Source organism: Onychomys torridus, chromosome 3 (assembly GCF_903995425.1).
Source record: "Onychomys torridus chromosome 3, mOncTor1.1, whole genome shotgun sequence".
NCBI classification, from domain to species: Eukaryota; Metazoa; Chordata; class Mammalia; order Rodentia; family Cricetidae; genus Onychomys; species Onychomys torridus.
In genome coordinates, this window is record NC_050445.1 from 9,942,219 (window position 1) to 9,961,322 (window position 19,104).

The window sequence follows — 19,104 nt, forward strand, 5'->3', positions numbered from 1 at the left end:
TTCAAGAAAAGGAAAGAGAAAAAAGGGGGAAAAGCAACGAAAAGGCAAATGGAAGGGGTAAGAAAGAAAGAAGGAGAGAGGATGGAAAATAAGTAAAATACACAGCAGCGACTCAGGAGCCGAGGGCGCGCTTGCAGAGGAAAGGGTAAAGCAACAAGGCCAGGATAGCACCCCCAGAAGGACATCCCGACTCTCCTATCTCAGCCGGGGGCTCTACTGGCTGAGAAAGAATTTCCCCCCCAGCTCAAGGCGGGATTACAGTGGTGCATAAGAGTTCCAGCCCAGCCTTGCAGGAGAACAGCCGAGCCCCAGACAGGCGCAGGTCTACAGTAGGGAAAGCTCAGGCTGCTAGCGAGCGCCCCTGACCTTGAATGGCCCGGGGCCCAGAATTCTTACCACGCCCCCGGCGTCCCAGAATCAGCCGGCTAACCAGACCATACCTGCCCCGGGCCAGGTGCGGGGCGGAAAGCGTGAGGCGGGCTGGAGGGCACAGCGCTGAGGACCCCAAGCTCCTCCAGCACTGGGGATCCGAGGTTGCCACGGCAGGCCTGGCACGGTTAGGGCCTTGATGGCCCGCCTGGCCACCCCGGCTGGTACCTGGAGACGCTTTCAACTGAAGTAATGAAGGCAGTGTCGTGCTGTCGAGAGAAAGGTGGATCCCAACAACAGGAAACTACCTAAATCACCGACCAGTTCTGTTGCTGCTGGCGCGGGGCTGCCTCGCCCGCAGCCGCCTTCCGCTGCCGCCACCGTCGCCGCCAAGGCAGGAGCCCTGCTCTACGGTCGTGCCCAGACCAGCCCTCCGCAACCTGCGCCAGCCACGGCCCGAAACCCGTGGCAGTGGAAGAAGAAGCCACTGGTCCCCGGGAAGGTACGCCTAGGAGAATGGGGGAAAGGGAGGAGGGGGGAACGAGAAACGGGAGGAAGAAGAAAAAGGGGGGGGCGCGAAGAGAGGGAAGCCGGAGCGGCTAGCCGAGGGTTCCCCAGATCCTGCAGCTTCGCGAAGCCGAGCGGTGCAGCCGCCGCCTTGAACGACCGACCGGAAAGCGCAGGGGACAGCACCGAGCCCAGTCCCGTGTCTGGCCGCGGCCTCTTGGACTTGCTCCCCGCAGCCGCTCGCTCTCCCCACTCGTCTCCCTCCCAGCCGCCCGCCCGCTGAGGCGCGCGCTCCCGAGACCCTCCCCCCCCCCAAGTGTCGCTCTCCTCCCCCCCACCTCCGGCGAGCAGGAAACGCGTGGCCTAGCGGAGGGCCGCCAGGTGGGGGAGGCCCGGCAGGGGGAGGGGGTGATCCTGGACAGCTCGGCCCGGGTCCACTTAACCGCTGCCTGCCGCCGCAGGCACTAGTGGTGCTCAGTGAGTGGGCCCTCCTCCGCGGATTTAGAGCGTGGGGTCTTCTGGGACTTGGACACCGGCAAAATAACTGGCCTCTGCGAGTCTCTCTGGGGTTCCCGAAAGAAATCCTGTTTAGCTTCCTCTGTCTATGCAGCTCTCCTCGCAACTGAAACCACTGGTCCAAGACAGCCACAATCCAGATATACTAGCAAGTCATAAAACTGAACAAAAGCCGACAAACCTTAAGGCACCAGGGCTATAGGGCCCAGACAAATTACGACCGTCTAGGTAATATTTAAATAGATGCCTAAAGTAATTGCAGGGGGCTCGGGCTAGCCCTCCTGTTGTAAAAGTGGTGGACAGGATAAAGTGGAAGGTGAAGATAAGAAGTCAAAAAAGAGGTAAAATTAAAAGCTTCATTCCACAGCTTTTATTCTATAAGAACATAAACATCATCTTTTTCCACGCACAGCAGCAATACAATATTAATTTATTCTGATTTAAGATTTGAAGTAAATAAAGCTAGAACTAACATTTATAATAACGATAGAATGCATTTGCTTAAACAAGATTGGCATTTTTTCATAATAATAGACATTTATACAGATTTGTACTTATAGTCTTTTCTTTTTCTGCACCTACAGGTTTGACCCTTTTATGCATTGTAACTTCACAGTATAAAGGAAATCCAAACAATGTCTCCCTTCTCTCATCTGCTTGCCCCAGCCCGCCTAGGCTTCCATGAATTTCAGAAAGCCTACAAAACAAAAAAAAGGGAATTAAAGCAAAACAAACAAACAAACAAAAGCAAACAAAAAAGACCAACTCCATAAGATAGAGAGAATCATGGTGTGCTTTTCGCGTGTTACCAATTGGTAACAATTTTCATGGCAAAAATCCACTAATTCCACATGTATAAACAAACCTACATTATTTATCAACATCCAGGATATGGAAATTCAAAGATAAATGAGGGTTTTAGTCAGGCAAGCAAGACCTTAGCAAACCGGAAGAGAAGGTTCCTTCTCTTGGCCATTTTTATTTTCATTTAAAGCTGGGAGATCTTACAGAGGAAGGAAAAATTAATCTTTCTGATTATTTCTTTCTCATTTTTTCAATCAGCCAGGTCAAGCCCTTTAGCTAACCTGCAAGTCCATGTTTCGATTCTCTGCTCTTGACCAAGGAAGAAAAGAAGGAAGAAAAGAGAAATCAGGCCTGTACTCCCTGATTAAACACAGCCCAGCACTCCAGGCTGGCGAACCCGGTGGCGGCTCCTTGCACCATTGACCTCAGGCCAGACACCTCAGCGCCGACAATGGGACCTAGGGCTTCCGGCTAAGTTTACCCAGGGCTGGGCAGGAAACCAGATCTATGTAGGAGTACTGAGGCGGTTTCTAGCAGTAGGACCCCCGAGGCAGCGAACCCAGCCCAGTCAAGACTTGACAGTGAGGACAATCTCAATCTCTATAGAATTTTAGCGATATGGCTTTTTCCCCCAGAAAACAAGTAAATCAACACCAAGCAAACAGACAAAGAAACAAAAAGTCAGAACAAACCAGCCCTGCACAGACGAAACGGCCTGGGAGATGGCGAGTGTGGAAGGGAGGAACAGGGCTCCGGTACAGGTGCGAGTTCTGGGGCAGAGGCTGGAGGCAGGAGGGGTACAGGCGCTCTGGAAGCGAAAACACGGCATTGCCTGGAAGTTTCATCAGGAAAAATTAAAGTTGGCTGTGAGCTCCCGGATTCGGTTTTCTCGGTTCATTTTCTTCAGTTTCATCCTGCGATTCTGAAACCAGATTTTCACTTGTCTGTCCGTGAGGTGGACGCTGCGGCTGATCTCTAGGCGCCGCTCTCGAGTAAGGTACATGTTGAATAGAAACTCCTTCTCCAGTTCCAGCGTCTGGTGCTTCGTGTAGGGGCAGCGTTTCTTCCGGCCGCTCTTTGCCGTGAGCCAGTTGGCTGCATTTTCGCCTTTGGAATTGCCTGGAGTTTAAGAGAATTCAGAAGGGAAGGTTAAGTCGAGGACACTCGGGCTGTGCGAGGGGGGTGAATTCCGGGTCTTTCCCATTACAGGGTTGCCCGAAGTCATAGGGAGAGGGTTATGCCCTCCTTTGACTTTCGGAGAACAAGAAATCCCTCCAAAAGGCATGACAAAATCGAGTGGGCCTCCAATCCACACCCGGTCCTCCCAATTTACATTTCCCTCTACTTTTTTTTCCAGGCACCTGTTTTAGCACCACGCCGCGGGGCGCTTAGAGAATGAAAGGCCGGAGTAGGCAAGGCCGTACATCTTGAACTTAACGCCTTTCTCTGCCTCTCACCCAGGGGCAGGGAACCATTTCCTGCGGCCCCCAGGCTGGGGGTAAGGGATGCTTATTTGGACCAGAAGCCGGCCTCTTCGCTGGCTTACCCTAGCCCCATAGACTGCTCCAGACCAGAGGAGAAGGACATAGTTGGGCCAATTGGGAAGTCCCGAAAAGCCGATCCTGGGGTCAAGGGCTGTTCCGCCCCTGTCTCTCCAAGAAACTGGGGTGTGAAGCTGGGCGACACCGAATTCCAAGAGAGGGGAAATGCCCACTTCTAGGTTTCAGTTCAGGGCCCAGGCGTCCGGGCGGGATTTGCCTTTTCTTCTTCTTGCAACAAGGATTCCCGCCCTCCAGGAACTTTGAAAAAGGCATGGGGGATCGTAAACTCGAACTTCGCCGGTTAATGGGCTTATTTATTGGCGCTGGCGGCTGCTTATTTTGGATGCCTTACAAACATCCGTGCTATCTGCAGGCGAGCCACTTTCCTCCCCGCCCCTCCCCCCGCGTGGGCCGCGCTGAGCAGGCTGGGCTGGGGACCAGGGCTTGGGGGTACTCAGGGCCACGAGAAAGTGCATGCACAGGAGCAGGGCTGCTCACTGGTGTCCTCATCATCCCCCACTACCCCAAGTCTGGGTGAGCTGGGGCCAGCACTATGGACGTCTTGATGTGGGGCACTAAGCCGGACATGGGTTTTTACAGCGTCCCCACGCCCAAATATTAAAAACAAGTTCAGAAGGTCAGCCTGCCTACAGCTTGGGCCAAGGCCTGCGGCTGCCGCGCGGGCTCCTGGTCCTCTCTGTTCCTTCCTTGTGGGTCTGTCTGTCTGTCTGCCCGCCTGACCTGAGCCCACGGTTGCACTCTGCTTACCCAGGGAGTCCTTCTCCGGCGAGGCTTTACTGTTTTCGGAAGGGGCCGGGGACAGCTCCTCGGCCGCCGAGGATGACGCGTGCGCCTCCTCGTCGCCCTGCGAGCCTCCGCCGCCGCCGCCACCGGCGCAAACCAGGGTGGGCGGCGGCGTGGAGTCGAGGGTTCGCTCCTTCCCGGCTGCCTCGGCTGAGCTCGAGGCCAGTGCGGGCGGCGGGTCGAAGCCGCGCCCCGGGGGCTGCGCAGGGAAAGGACTGGCGAGCTGCTGTGTGCCGCCGCCGCCGCCGCCGAAGCCCTTGGCCGTGCCGTAGGCCTGGGACAGGCGGAAGTAGCCCGGCACAGGCACTCCGCTGGAGGCGCCCAGGGTGCAGCCGTCGGGTGGCGGGCCCCGCGGGAAAGGGGCCAGGTCGGCGGCGGCGGCCGAGCCTTTGGGGCATTTGTCCGCAGAATCGTAGAGGCAGTAGGAGCTCTCTTCTTTGATGTTCTGCGCAAAAGAACACGATGTGGCCTGTGGCGGGGGCTGGGGCGGCTGCGGCGGGGGCGGCGGCGGCTGCTGCTGCTGCTGCTGCTGTGGCTGCGGTGGCGGCGGCCCGTCGGGTGGCTCCATCCGGCAGGAGCGGGGCGCGTCCAGCCACAGGTCTAGGGGCGCGGGCGCGTAGCCATGCGTCCCGGGACCCAGGCCCCCGCTGCCACCACCGCCACCGCCTCCGGGCGATGGCGCTTCATTGCGCTTGCTGCCCAGCGCCGGGAAAAGCCCGCAGCTTTGCAGCCCGTAGGGAAGGTCGCTGGCGGGCGGCAGGTAGACCCCGCTGTGGGCGTAGTAGCCGCCTCCGCCGCCCCCCGCGCTACCGCCACCGCCACCCGCCTCGCCTCTGGCTGAGTTGATGAGCGAGTCGACCAAAAAAGAGTTCGCGGCAGGGCTCTCCGAGCATGACATTGTTGTGGGATAATTTGGCGAAGGGAGCAGATAGCCCTTTCTGGCTGACATTTCTTGTGCAAAACATGCTGAATACGATTAGCAATCCCCCCCGCACCGCGGCGGGCGCCCACAGCCAATCCCGAGCCAGAGTTTCCACGCGACCACTCCCAGTTTGGTTTCGTAGGCGCGGGGCCGCTCTCCGAGGGCGCCCTCGGAGCCCGCGATTGATATAAATATGTAATCTGTATTGATGGGCCAGAAGACGCACGCCTGACACCTATGGCCCGAAGGCCAGAACTGTGGGGGCTGCCTCAGAGTGGCGGTCTGGGGGCCCCGCTCTTGAGCCTGCAACTCGCCCCCCACCACACCCCACCCCAGCAAAGAATATACTTGGAAGCGCCCTTGGGCCCTGCGCTGTTAACAAGTGGGGTGTTTATGATGTGCACCCCAGCCATCTTTGGGCGCTCCCATGTCTGCTGTGGAGTGCCCGTAAGTCCCTGTCGCCCCTTGATCATTTAAGCAGGCCCTCTCGCAGTCTCTCGGTTCTATTCACTTCTGGACCTGAGGCTGGTTCTAGTTCTTAAATTTGGCTCCCCAAAGTGGCTGGTGTGGTCCTAAGGCTGTCAAGACCCTCGGAGTGTCCAGAAGCCACAGTGAACTGGAAGCTGGCTAGACCACATCGCACAAAGAATAATATCGAAAAGACATTGGCTGATCACCGCCTGAGCCAGTCCTCACGACTTTCCTACTCCATCCTTTGGCCAGTCAGGATTTTTCTCCTTCACTATGCTCAGTCGGTTCATGCTCTCTACTTCTGTCATCCAACCTTGCCTAGCTGGCGCAGTGAGGTGAAAAATCAACTGGCTGGCAACACACCCCCCCCCCCCCCCCAAAAGACTTCCCACCACCCTCGGTTCAGAGTCAAATGCACATTCCCCATCATCCTGAGAGAACCCAAACTCACTTCCTTTGGGGGATTAGAGTGTTGGCCTTGGGTTTCTGGTCTTTCTGCACTGGGAGAACTGGAGGGGAAACCTTGGAAGGATGTGTCCAGCAAATACCCCTACCATACTGCCCTCTGTCTCGATTTCCTCAGCATTACTATGCTCCCTGAGGTTATGACAAAAACCTGTCACTACACTCTTGTCTTGCTGTCCTCCACCACCCCAAACCACACACACACACACACCCAGACATGGCTGGGGCAGTTCTTGTTCCAGCCATTTTGAGTATAGTGTGCACATTTTAACAAGGTGGTGATGAGGCAATCCATTCCCTGGAAGGCTAGGGTTTGGGCCCTGTTATAAGAGACTCCGGAGACCAGAAGCTTTGCTTAGCACACACTGGGGCCGACTCAGGGGTGCTTTCTTAAGCAATTACAAGTGGTCAGCCTGGGACACATGCTAACCCCCAAGTGTGTGCCTTATATCAAGCTCAAGAAATGTGACCTTTTCCGGCAGGATCCAGTGGAGCTTGTGCGGTTGATGCCTTGCCCCTGACCTGTAACCCACAAGGTTACAAGGTCTCCAGGATGCCCTGGGCCTGCCAGCTCCAGTTGGAACAGGAGAGTTGCTGACTGTCCAGATCCCAGCAACTACCTTGTTCAGGCCTCTGCAAACAGCAGAGAAAGACTCTTGTGTTGAAATGGTCATGTTCTGGTTCCTCCCAGAATGAATCCAGCCACTGGACAAAGACAATCTCTCGGAGGACCCTGAATGTGAAAACACATAGGAGACCAAGCTAGGTAGAGGCCAGCCTCTGGCCTCTGTGATTCAAGCAACCGAGGTTGTTTGCAGCTGCTTGGCCAGCCGCGCCTAGGAGTCCGTGCTTCTGCTAACACGAGGGAGGCATCCCTGTCACTTCTACCTCTGTCTCCCCAAGGTGACTCTCTGGTAGGGCTGGGCATCTAAGCATCTGAATGTAAAAGAGAGGAGAAAGGAAGAGGGGCGGGGGAGATGAAGAAGGAGACAAGGAGACGAGAGAAAGGAGAGAGAGAGAGAGAGAGAGAGAGAGAGAGAGAGAGAGAGAGAGAGAGAGAGAGAGAACAGGGACACAGATGAGCATCCGCTCTGTGCTGTAGATCTTCAATCTACAGCAGCCTCTCCGGAATATAAAAGCTGGGTCTGTGTGAGACATCGTTAACTATCTGTTTTGCTTCTGTACCCAAGGCCGAGGCAAATTTAAACTTGGGTAGGCCTAAAGAGCCATCCAGGCAGAATGCTGCAAAGCTTCAGAGCATTGAAGCCTATGGTCCTACCTTAAGCTCCAGGATATGCTTGGTCCCTACTCTGTTCACAGGATTGGTGGAACTCTTGTGTTCAATGTATCACCTGGAAATGCTCTGAAGCTGGGGCTGCCTGGGGAAAAAAAGGGGGGGGGACCCTTTGCTCTTCAGGTATCCAGATACCTCTCTGGAGAGCTGTTATGTGGGGAAGTAGGTTCCAAGAGCGCTGAATGTTCCTTGAGGAGAAGGAGCAGCAGCAGACCAGCAGGCTTGGGGGCCAGGGTTAGAGCCCTCAGCTGTCCCTGTCTGGATCACATGCAAAAAGGAGCTTCCCTGACTGTGGTTTTTAAAGGACCAGTGGCCACTGGAGAGCGTTGGAGAGAGCAGAGACTACAAGAGTAAAGAGGAAGATGGTGATATAGATGATATAGATATAGCATCTTCCTTAACCTTCCAGGGTTTCAAGGAGCCCTCTGAGTAACCCGAGGGTAGTTCTGACTTTTATCATATGAAAAATCAAAATCTGCATTCCCATGATTTGACCCATAATTTCCAAGGAGTTTGCACACACACACACACACACACACACACACACACACACACACCCCAAGCCTTCTTTTCAATTTCTCTAAAGCATCCAAGACTCTCCTGGGACAGAGCAGCCCCTGCCTATTTGTCTGGTAAAATAAGCCAGGTGCCCAGCTACAAGCCACTCAGGCTGGTCCTAGCCAAGGCCTTGTAGGATGGCCAAATGGGCTTCTAGGCTGGATGGGATCCAGAAGCCAGCCACTGCTGACCAAGGTTGAAAAGCCAGCTCTGGTACTGCATATAAAGGTTGCCGTCTCTGCTAAAGGTTGGGGGAATTTAGATTGCCTGCTACCAACCTCACAGACCATGGCATTGGCACTGGATCTTCATCAGCCTTTGTGGAGAGCAGATGTGTGGTTCTCAACAGTAACACCCCCCTCCCCTTTGCAGGAAACCAAACGGGGTTGTTTAATTTGAGCTCTTTCTTTTCTTTCCTTGTTTAAGCGTGTAAGCCTTCATGGAAATCCCACGCTGACTGGGAGCTCTGTTCTACTCCCACTGAGACAACCGTGGGATACTGTGGGCTATCTGGCCGGCTGGCCTGATATGGAGATCTCAAAGTAAATACAATGACTCAGAAACTCAAGGTAAATGTGGTCTGGAGCCCCAGGCATCCCTCAGCCACCCTGAAGGCTCCAGTGTCTCCCTAGACCACAACAATGAGGTGTTAGCCTCCTCAATAAAAATATTCTGTTTTATTGAGCTCCTTGGCTTTCCAGAGATTCACCATCCCCAGGAGATTAAGTATAGTAATTCCCGTTTTGTTTTTTTTTTCTTTCTTTCTTTTCTCCTTAGCCTTTCCTCTCAGCTGCTGATTTCCCTTTTCCTTCTCTAGATGCCTTTGACCTAAAACCTGTGGTGCTTGCTGGCCTTAACCAGGCTTGTGTAGCAATCACACTGCGGCCGCCGCCGCCGCCAGAGTCTGTGTTCGTTCTGGGGTAAATATTGCTGGTTTCTACCTGGTGATAACACTCATTCTCTCCACAGAGCCACAGGAAATGCCAGGCACATGAATCAAGAAAGTCTGAGGATTACTCTGCATTTTACTTGATAGCAGATTCCTCTTCCTGAGCAAAACAAAACAAACAACAACAAACTAACCCCCCAAAAACCTAGGTCCTAAGAATAAAATACAAATCAGTTTGTATATGGAGACCACTCTCAACTTTTTTTTGGGGGCATTCCAAATTTTGCAGAGAGCTGTAGAGCTGGGTTGAAGCTTCATGGTGGAAAATTAATACAGCATCAGCACGTCCAGCATTAACAAAATTTCAGAAATTCTCCATTTATACATTTGTGAATAATTAGATTTTTCATAAGCAACATTCCTCTCCTGTTCTTTAAGAATGTTGACATTTCCAGGGATGTTTAATGTGTGGGTTTTTTTTTCTTGTCTACAACGTTCAGTCTATCCTCAGCTTAAAATATTTTTCTATTTTCCTTTTCTCTAAATCCAACCACTGAGCTGGCCTTGCAGTTTATTGGGGGAAGTATTGGGGCCTTTTGTCAGTAGTCCTGAAGTACCAGTGTTCTTGGTTTTGAAGGTAAGGAAATGGCTCTGGCCTGAAAACTGGAGGGAGCTCAGGAGTCTGAGGAGAGTTCCCAGCAACAACAGTTCACAGGGAGGGCCCTCATTTCTGCCCAGGCTGACTTTTTTTCTGGCACGACTTAGGAGCCCATGCTTTACAAAACTAGCCGTTCATAAGAATGATTTTTGCTCACACACATGTGAACAGCGTCAGCAGCTATTTGTTATGAAATTCTTTTTACTCATCCATGGCGTGGTATATTTGTGGAAAGAAACTATTTCGAGAAACAAATCAAGATATATTAAAATAAAAATGTAAATATGGGAAAAACAGGAGATTTAAATCTGGCCTTCAAAGTGCAAGCACTTTGGTTATTTAAAACTTGTTTTATGAAAGTCTTGAACAAATGCCTAATGGGTCAGACTTGATCCTTCATGCCGTTTAAACAAATATAACGATATTTACCAATTTTTTTGGTATAATTTGCAAAACATGCAATAACACTCCCCCTCGTTTTAACGGCTAGAAGATTTTGTTGGAAAACGCCAACCAGTATTTTGATGCCACATTCCAAATACGCAGTACGCAGTACGGGGATGTCTCCAACATCCTCAAAAACAAAACAGAACAAAACAAAACAACACCCCCCCCCCAAAAAAAGCAAAAAAACAAAAACCCATTCTTTGAATGGCCTTTTTTGGAACAAAGCTTATTTCTAGCCTGCTAGGCAGACTTCTAGTCAGCACCTACAAGAAAACCGGTAACCTCTGGCAGGCTGTCCCAGGGAATAAACCCGCTCCAACCGCCACAGATGCTGACCACTCCATTGTTTCCAAGGAGAAACTTTGTTTTTCTTAGTCTACAATCTTTTTCTCTCCGAACAGCTCTAATCCCAGCACAGCTGATTCTCTTTTGCCTGGGTTCCGACCATAGTATCTAACGCATTCAGTTCTGAACATTTCGGCAACAATCGAGAGATCGCCTGGGGTGAGAAGCTCGGGTGAAGTGCTGGCGCACGGAGCTAAAACGGACAACTTTTCCACTCAGGCCTCCCACTGCTTCCAACCACAGAGAGCTGTGGGGAGTGCGCGCGCGGGGGGGGGGGGGGGGGGGGGTGGCAAACGTTCATCACCCCACAAACTCAATCATGGCCTGGAGCTTCGCTTAGGCGTCAGCTACGTCCCCACTCCCACCTCCACTAGAGTGAAATTGATAAACTTGTGGCCACTTACCTTGACTCATTTCTGAAATCACTGCCAAAGGGCAGCAGCCTCTCCACGCCGCCGCGATGCCGAGAGGCCTAGCCAAGGCGCTTTGCTTTAAATTACAACCCCAATCACTTCTTGAGCGCGAGGCTCCCTTTTTTTTGAATACGAAGGGGAGCCGGACAAGTGAAATAGCGTACCGTGCTGCTCTTAGTATCAGAAGCGAACAAAGGCCAAGAATCTCGCTGGGGTTCCCGGCTCCCTGGCGGCTTTGACATTGATCGGAAGTGCGCCATCTCGTGGCGGCTGCGGGCCTAGGCGAGGCTGGAGATCCAGCCTGCCGCCCAGAAAAGGAAGCTGGCTCCCGGCAGAGAAAGAGCAAGAGAATGTGCCCAACCCGCTGCTATTGAGATCTCATTTTTACATCTAAGAAATTGCTGCAAAACCCCAGCCGGGTTTATAGCGGCGCATTCCAAATATGCAAATTGGCCGGCCTCGGACGGGTTTACGACCACATTGTCACAGCCATCGGAGGATGGGCTTTTATAGGGCTCAGAAATCAAACCCGCGCCCGCCCGCCGCCCGCCTGCAAGCAGTTCTCCTGGCTAGACTCTCTCTAGCAACTTGAGAGACTTTGGTTAATCTTTAACCATCCCAAAGGAAGTCTTTTCCTAAACCGGGCTTCCCTGCCCGCCCCCCCCTTAGCCCCCCAGGAGGGCCCTTGTTCTTTTCAGTGTGTCTGTCTATCAACCTAGACATTCATCTAGGGGGGCTGTCCCTCTCCCCTTTCAGCTCGCTTTCTCCCGTCGCGCCAGTTAGACAAACACACAAACAAATAAACAGAGCGGAGTCTGGAGCCTAAGGCCTCTCTCCAAATGAGACCCTCTTGGCTGCTTTGGCTCTGCCTGGGTGGCTGGAAAGAGGGTGGGGTGGGTAACAAAAGGCTCTGTCCTTTCAGCTCTGCCCCTCAAGGTTATGGGTGATGTCCAAATTTAAGGCAGAAGTTCAAAGGCAGCACACAAAGAGCAAGCCCGCATCTTTCTTTGCCAAAGGGGACGGAGAGGGAGCTCGAGCTGGACAGGAAACACTGGGAGGTTGCCGAGGTTCAGCTCTGCCTTGATACCTGGACTCATGTCCCTATTGCTGAAGGGATCCACAGGGTACACCCAGGGGGGCTCTACTCACTCCTGAGGTGAGCAAGGTTAGACTGGGTCAGGCCATTGGCCATTGCAGGCCCCCAAGGCCTTCTCTAAGGCTGAAGTCAGTCTCATGTGCTAGGCCCTGACATATCCCATCTCTCAGTTTCTACTTTCCACAAGGACATATAGTCCGAGCTTCCTATGCTTGGCTTCTACTGTAGCTCAATCCTGATTCTACCACCTCTACACACACCCCTCAGGGGCCTGGGAATGAGCTCCTTTTACTGGTAAAAGGATGCTAGTCCAGAGGTGACATTTGGCAGGAGAAAGCAACCAGGGAGAGAAATCTCACACCAGGACCCAATACTCACATTTCTATCCTCTTTATTTTCTGTGTGCCCTATATTGTCTGTGTGTATGCTAAGACATATAGGATATACAGGGTGGATAAGAACTGGCCGAAGGCACTCATTACAAACAGAGCCACCAGGGATTTCTTAACACAGGGAGGCAGAAGAGATTCACTTGGAGAGGGCCTGGCTCCTCAGAGGAAGTTCTCAGGTCTTGGTAGGCTAGCTCTAGACATGCTAACGCTTTTCAAATGTTACAATATTGTGAGAGCTTGAAAAGAGCATCCCCAACATCCTTCCCATTCTCTCCAGCACCATCAAAGACATCAACCAAAGAGGGGTGGGGGTGGGGGAAGAAGAGTATTGAAACACATTAGGTTATGGTTTCTTTATTTACAAGTCTTTTGAACACCATCCCTGTATGAAGCATACATTCAAATATTTTTTAGCAGTGAGCGAGTTTAACCGTGGAACACTGTAAACAGATAGAGCCTTTAAATATTTTTATTATCCCGCCCCCTTTAACATTGCATCTTAAAAGTCGCTTTGGTTCCTTCGGGGAAATATATATATAATATAATATTTATCTTTTAAAATAATTCCAAATCACTCTCCGGCTCTTAGAAGATTGCCAGAAGCTTCCAAGCTCAGTTCTGAGCCAATGAGAGCAGAGTGCAGCGTAGGAATGGGGGATTTGGGAGCGGGGAGACTTCAGCCCCTCATAGCCAAAGCCAAGGACCCACTGGCCAGCCTGTTGCTCTGCTGTCTGACACCAACCCAATCCAAGCTTCCTTAACGTGGTGGAGAGTTTGCCAAACTGTAGCGTTCCACAGGCATTTCCTGCAGAGATTGAGGGGCCAGCAGCCAGCAGAGCCTCTGGATTTTTCTTCTACCCCGGGAATAGTCAGCTCTACCATCAGACTTTGGGCTTGGATGACAGTTACTACCACCATTGGGAGGTAGAGAACCTAGGTGGGCTGCAGGAGGTGGCCGCTAGGAGCTTCAGGCCTGTGTGTAGAACAATGGGTAGCTAGGAGAGATGGAAAGATATTAATGTCACCTGGACAGATCTCTCTTTCCTCCAGGACCCAGCTTTCTCCCATTTCACAGCCACCTCTCAGTTCAACTTCCTTTCACATTACTTTTGGAAGGCAACCCCATTCTGGATATCTTGGAACCCTCCCCTTTCCTCCTTCCCCTATCCCCAAGCTGAACTAGGCCTGGAGAGCATATACAACTTCTTGACTTAGGAGTCCTGGAGGTGGGCAGGCTCTGTGCAGAGGGTCCTGAGGGGGTGGCCTCTAAGGGGTTTGGCAGGGGGCCCAATCCCCGGTGACCACACCCAGCCCAAAGCTTTTGCAGGCTCTAAGAGTGAACCACCAGGGGTCCCAAACCACTCATTCTATTGATTCACAACTCTTAGAATCCAATTATTAATAGGAAGCTTAGCCATTGAGATCTGAACCAAGAGTTTCAGGTCCCTCCCTATTGGGCTATCTCTGCAAAGGAAGCCTCCCCTCTCTCCTACATCACCCCCCCTTTTTTCCCCCCAGTCACTGTGTGGCTTGACCTTGTCAAGGGCAAAATCTGCATATTATTTCACATGTATGAACCCCCCCTCCCAATTCCAGGAGGCTGGAGCCTTAGAGAAGCGGATTAGCTGAGTAGTACTGTAACCGGTCTCTGTTAATCTTTTTTTCCTTCATTCTTCTGTTCTGAAACCAGATTTTGACTTGACGGTCGGTGAGGTTGAGCATGCGGGACAGTTGCAGGCGCTTCTCTTTGTTGATGTAGACGCTGAAGAAGAACTCTCGCTCCAGCTCTCGGATCTGATACTTGGTGTAAGGACAGCGCTTTTTGCGGGTGCGTTGGCCACCTAAGCAGGGAGAGAGGCAAAGAGTCAGCAGGGAACAGGGGCTGCAACTCACCCCAAGACCCCCAAGGGAGAAAAAGGTCTGGCCACTGGGTCTGGTGGCTCAGTCCAGGCCCCTTCAAAGTCTTTCCAGGCCCTTGTCTTCAGGCTCCTATTGCTGGCCAGGGACAAGTTGCAGTAGGAGCCGGCTTCAGATAAAAGCCAGCTCCCTAGATAGGCCCCCAGGGAAAGGGCTCGGGCTGCCCCTTGAGCAAAAAGGAGGGCTCCCCACAGCAACAGGCGAGTTTGCTCTGGCTAAACCGCTTTGAAAGCAGGCAAGTGGGGGTTGCGGGCTGCGCCTTGCCCCGCCAGACTAAACAAACAGCCGCCTGAGGACATTTCACCTTCAGCACCTGGGCCGCCTGTTCCTCAGGCAGTAAAGGCATGCATCCTGGCCCCAGGCTTTCCCGGTTGCAGCCATGATTTAGCCCTCCTTAACATCTGGGGCGGCTGAAGGGTCTTTGTCAGCCTGACTCCTGATCAAGAGCTCTGGCATCTTCCGCCAGCCTCCCAGCTCTCTCGAGGTGGGAGGTGGCAGAGGAAACCCCCAACCCGGGGCCTTCACACTGCGCTCACTGCCACCACACAGCCAGAAGGCCCTCAGCAGGGTAGGGATGCTATTTTAGAGAGGTTAGAGGGAAAAGAGGCTTCCTTAAACCTCAGGCAGGAGCCAGTTATTCACCCCCACCTTAAAAACAAAAACAAAACACACACCAGAAAGAAAAAGAAGACAAAAAAACCCACATTGCTTTTGACTGATTTAATAACGATTGTGAATAACAGAAGGCGGCACGTAATTGCCACCGCGCCAAGGAAAATGGCTTCCTTTAGACAAAAAGGCCAACTTTAGGTTAATTTGTTTCTTTTAATATATTGCTCTAGCTAAGCGGGCTACTTTATCTGTTAAATGCGCTCCAAGCGCCATCGTTAAATAGCGATGCCTTTGAATCCCAGCCGGGACTGGAGTCCCGCCGCAACACATGGCTTTTATAAAAATCTCCGGATTACCTCGCTATCAAAGGCTCCTGAAGCCCTTGTAGGGGGAATTTACAGGCGCCCACCTCCGGCTCCCCAGCCTGGAGCTGGCCTCGAGCGGGATCATGCTGTTGGGTTTGGGAGCTGAGAAGGGAAAAAAGGAAAAAGGGGAGTTGTATTTTTTTTTTTTTTCCAAGCATGCTTTGGCCGGTGGGTATTTCACGGCCAATTTCAGCACTCGCCACGTGATCCCTCCTTTTATAACAAAGTTTTGTTGGGGGAAACCTAAAGGCCCTTCATAAACCTTATATGCTTATAAAACAGCATATAAAAATTTAACAGCGGTGCTGCGCTAGAGTCCCAACTCCCCTTTCATAAAGCGCTGGGCGCTGCCTTTATACGCACCGGAGCTGCCGGCCTTGTCCTCAGTGTGGCCGGAAGACGACTCGGGGCTGCTGCTGCTCTCGGGTCGCCGCCGCCGCTCCTTCTCCTCCGCCGCCGCCTCCCGACAGCCGCCGCCGCCGCCGCCGCCGCCGTCCGAACTTGAAGTTGCCGGCGCGCCGGTGGCCGCCGCCGCCACCGCCGCAGCGGAGGTCGCAGCTGCCGCTGGGGGCCCTTTCTCGGCGCTCTTGTCCCCGGGGTAGTCGGAGGAGGCGAGGTTTTCCGGGGTGCCGTAGGCCGTCTCGAAAAACTGGTCAAAAGCCTGTGGCAGAACGCCGTTCCTGCCCACCGTGCTATAGAAATTGGACGAGACGGCGGGGGTGGGGTGGTGGTAGACGTTGGCCGAGCTCTTGGCCAGCACGTCGCCAGGCACGCCGGCCGCGCTGGGCGCCTGCAGACAGTCTCTGTGCACGAGCTCCTCCGCAGAGTAGCAGTGGGCCAGATTGCCGCGGGGGTGCCATTTAGTGGCGGGCTCAATGGCGTACTCTCTGAAGGTCACTTCGCGCACGGGTTGGACCTGGGGCAGGTTGGAGGAGTAGGAGTATGTCATTGGGCGCGAAGACGGGGTCTGGGGCAAAAAAGAAGGGAGGCTGGAGAAATCTGGACCCGAGACGTAGTAAGTACAACTTGGCAAATACATGTTAGAGGAGCAGGGACCACGCTCATCAAAATCCATCATTGGGCTACCTTGGGCTCTCCGCAGTAGCCGAGCTTAACATGATTCTCCACTGCAGCTGCCTCTTTGAAGCGGATCCGTGAAGTAGAAATTTGGAGACGTAAGCTGACGTGGAAATCTATCCCCATCCTTAGCAGGGAGGTGCTGGTCATGTGACCCGATGTTGAAATTGACAAGCTGCGAGCTAGTCCCGGCTTTTTTTTTTTTTTTTTTTCTTCCCCAAACCCCCCTCCCTTCCCTTTTTTTCCCCTCCCCTCCCTCCCCGGCTTCCTTTCTTTGTAGCCACCTCAGGGGAAGCAACAGATCGTCACTCGGTGTTCTCACCGAAAGCACGTAATCGCCGGTGTAACTCATGTTGGCTGGGGGGCCTCCCCGCGCGCAGAAAGGCTGGGGTGCGCCCCCAAGCAACTCTCCTTTGCTCAGCTACAAGGTCCTGGTCCACGAGTGCGCTGAGGGCGGCGAGAGAGGGCAACTCCCGACGCCTCCCCACCACTCCCCGGTGGGAGAAGGATGCTCTGGGCTGGGGATGGCCAGGTGAAAGCCCGGAACTGTGTGACTCCAGGTCTCGGAGTCTGTTATCCGAAGGTTTACGTTCGCCACTTCCTTCTTCTCCCCCACCCCCAGGCTTGCTCTGGGAAACACCTCAGCCTCAGACCCAGGCTGGACCCCATTTGGGGCCAGGCTTCGCAGCCGTGGATGTGCCGGCCTCGTGGCTTGTCCGATTTGCACGGTGACTTGATTACACGCTCTCATTCATGGTCACTTCCGAAGCGCTTTAGTGCCTTCCGTCCCCAAACCGCCAACAGGCAGAGCAGCTTTCCTCCGCGGTTTGTCAATAATCCGCCCGGTCCGGAAGGGCTTTCGCCTCACCCGGGTTCCACCTTCCCTGTATCTTTTTGCTCACTTCCCTTGGAGGAACCCCCTTCTCCTCGCTGCCTGTAGGGGTTCGGAGGGACTCCGCAGAGCCAGAGGCACTGGGACGGCACTTCTGCTCACCGGTCCGCAAGCTGCCTAGTCTGCTGAAGCTGACGAATCGGGAAACCATGCAATTGAGGCGAACCTTTTAGAGGCGCTGACATCCGAGGAGCCTTCTCCTGGGTAGGCTGCACCTTTGGGGGACCCACCAGGCTGCTCACAGCTCTTCAGAGCTGAGAGGGGAAATGGAGGGTGGCAAAGAGAGAGCAATGGCCCAAAGGAGCCCTGGCTAAGAGAGAAGTAACCCGTCTCTTTTTCCTTGCAAAGCCTAAGAGTGAAAGCAAAGGATATTCAAGAGAAAAATAACCCAGACAGCTCCCATCATTCTTGCTATTTAGTCCACAGGAGAAGCACAGTGCCAAAGAAAAGAGGTGTTCTCCGAGCTTGCCTGCACCTTGGGCCACAGAGATGTCTTGAAAAGGCTAGACTTGTCGTACACATAGATAATGCTCATGAGGCCGTAACTGCTAGGATGAACTTGGCTCTCTTCAGAGGAGGAAACAGAGATTAAGAAGACAAAAATAATGCTTGCCATTCTGCAAGACGAAAGAAGTATTTGGGGAAAATGAAAGAAGGTACAGGGGCAGCTGGGCATGGCCAGAGCAGGGAGGGGGCCCAGACCTGGGGGCTCCCCACAACTCCCTTAGAAGGAGCGAGGGTGTCACAAAAGTCAAGAGTGAAAAATGAAAACCTTGTCCCTTTCCTTATCCAGGAAATAACCAAAGGTATTTACATATCTTGGGGAGATTTAGAGTATAAACGCTAAGATCTTTGGTATTTAAGTGTCAACATCGATTTATTTATTTATTGCTGAGCTGAGTGTAACTGACTCAGTAACAAATTTAATCATGTATTGCTCTGGAAAAGAACTATTCTCATTATGTATTTTCTCCAAATAATGACCCACCATTGCATTTGAATGCCCACTGTAAATATCAATAATATCAAGTAATTACTGTGTAGTGGAGTAAACTAATTTATTAGCATTAATGTTTATGTGGCTCCAACCCCCCCCCCCCCATTTACAAGGGTTGCTTATCACAAATCAAGCTCCTCAGACACATTGGTTTAATGAACTCTTTATTCAGGATTGCTGCAGGAACTTTCATGCCCCTTGAATCCCTGAGAGCTGAACTTGAAATTATTTGTGCATCTTCAGCTTGACATATTTGTCCACTGTGGCTTCAGAGATGACGGCAGTGGCGTGAGGAAGAACATCTAGGATGGAGAAAGGTTGCTGGGGAAGGGTAGCTTCAGGCCTTCTAAACTACCGGATGGTCCTGCAGCAAAAAAACTTCTATTTCCTGCAGTCGCCAAGGAGGCAAAATATTTATCGCTTCACAATATCTTTTTGGAGACTAATATGGAAGGGGGGGGGGAGGTTTCGAGCAGCAGTATTTCAGCAGCTCCCTGGGTTGATTTTTGCTTCCTCAAATTGTCACCCAGCAGCCCACCCAGTCCTCACCACCTCTACCCTCGAACAAAAGGAATGCGTGAAAGGTTTCAGTGACTTTGCCCTAACAAAGGCGCCACCATTGCAGGGCTTGCCCCGCCCCTGGGTGAAGGCAAACAAATTCTTGCACTTGTATTAGGGCTTTTAAGACCATAATTGAACCCGGGGGCGTCTAGGAGAACCGACAACAGTTCTAGACAGACCTGCGGTTTTATA

At 52.6% G+C, this 19,104-nt stretch overlaps 2 protein-coding genes across 5 annotated transcripts; both read right to left on the reverse strand.

Annotated features, from left to right (window-relative positions):
* Positions 1 to 1,747: 1,747 nt before the first annotated feature.
* On the reverse strand, positions 1,748 to 11,573 carry Hoxa10 (homeobox A10). 4 transcript variants are annotated; one of them, XR_004944535.1, is made up of 3 exons: positions 10,995 to 11,208; positions 2,124 to 3,315; positions 1,748 to 2,089 (listed from the first exon to the last, which is right to left on the reverse strand). XR_004944535.1 is itself a non-coding variant. In XM_036182238.1 (3 exons), the coding sequence occupies exons 1-3, from the start codon at positions 5,437 to 5,439 to the stop codon at positions 3,041 to 3,043; spliced, it is 1,134 nt and encodes a 377-aa protein (XP_036038131.1). The 4 variants fall into 4 exon arrangements, 3 of the variants coding, with proteins under 3 accessions (XP_036038132.1, XP_036038129.1, XP_036038131.1); XM_036182238.1 differs by lacking the exons at positions 1,748 to 2,089; positions 10,995 to 11,208 and adding exons at positions 4,506 to 5,021; positions 5,097 to 5,439 and having other exon boundaries at positions 3,041 to 3,315; XM_036182239.1 differs by having other exon boundaries at positions 1,748 to 3,315; positions 10,995 to 11,573.
* Positions 11,574 to 12,830: 1,257 nt separating this feature from the next.
* Positions 12,831 to 16,554, reverse strand: Hoxa11 (homeobox A11). The gene is made up of 2 exons (XM_036180252.1): positions 15,749 to 16,554; positions 12,831 to 14,332 (listed from the first exon to the last, which is right to left on the reverse strand). The coding sequence occupies exons 1-2, from the start codon at positions 16,461 to 16,463 to the stop codon at positions 14,100 to 14,102; spliced, it is 948 nt and encodes a 315-aa protein (XP_036036145.1). The 5' UTR covers positions 16,464 to 16,554; the 3' UTR covers positions 12,831 to 14,099.
* Between the last annotated feature and the right edge of the window lie 2,550 nt (positions 16,555 to 19,104).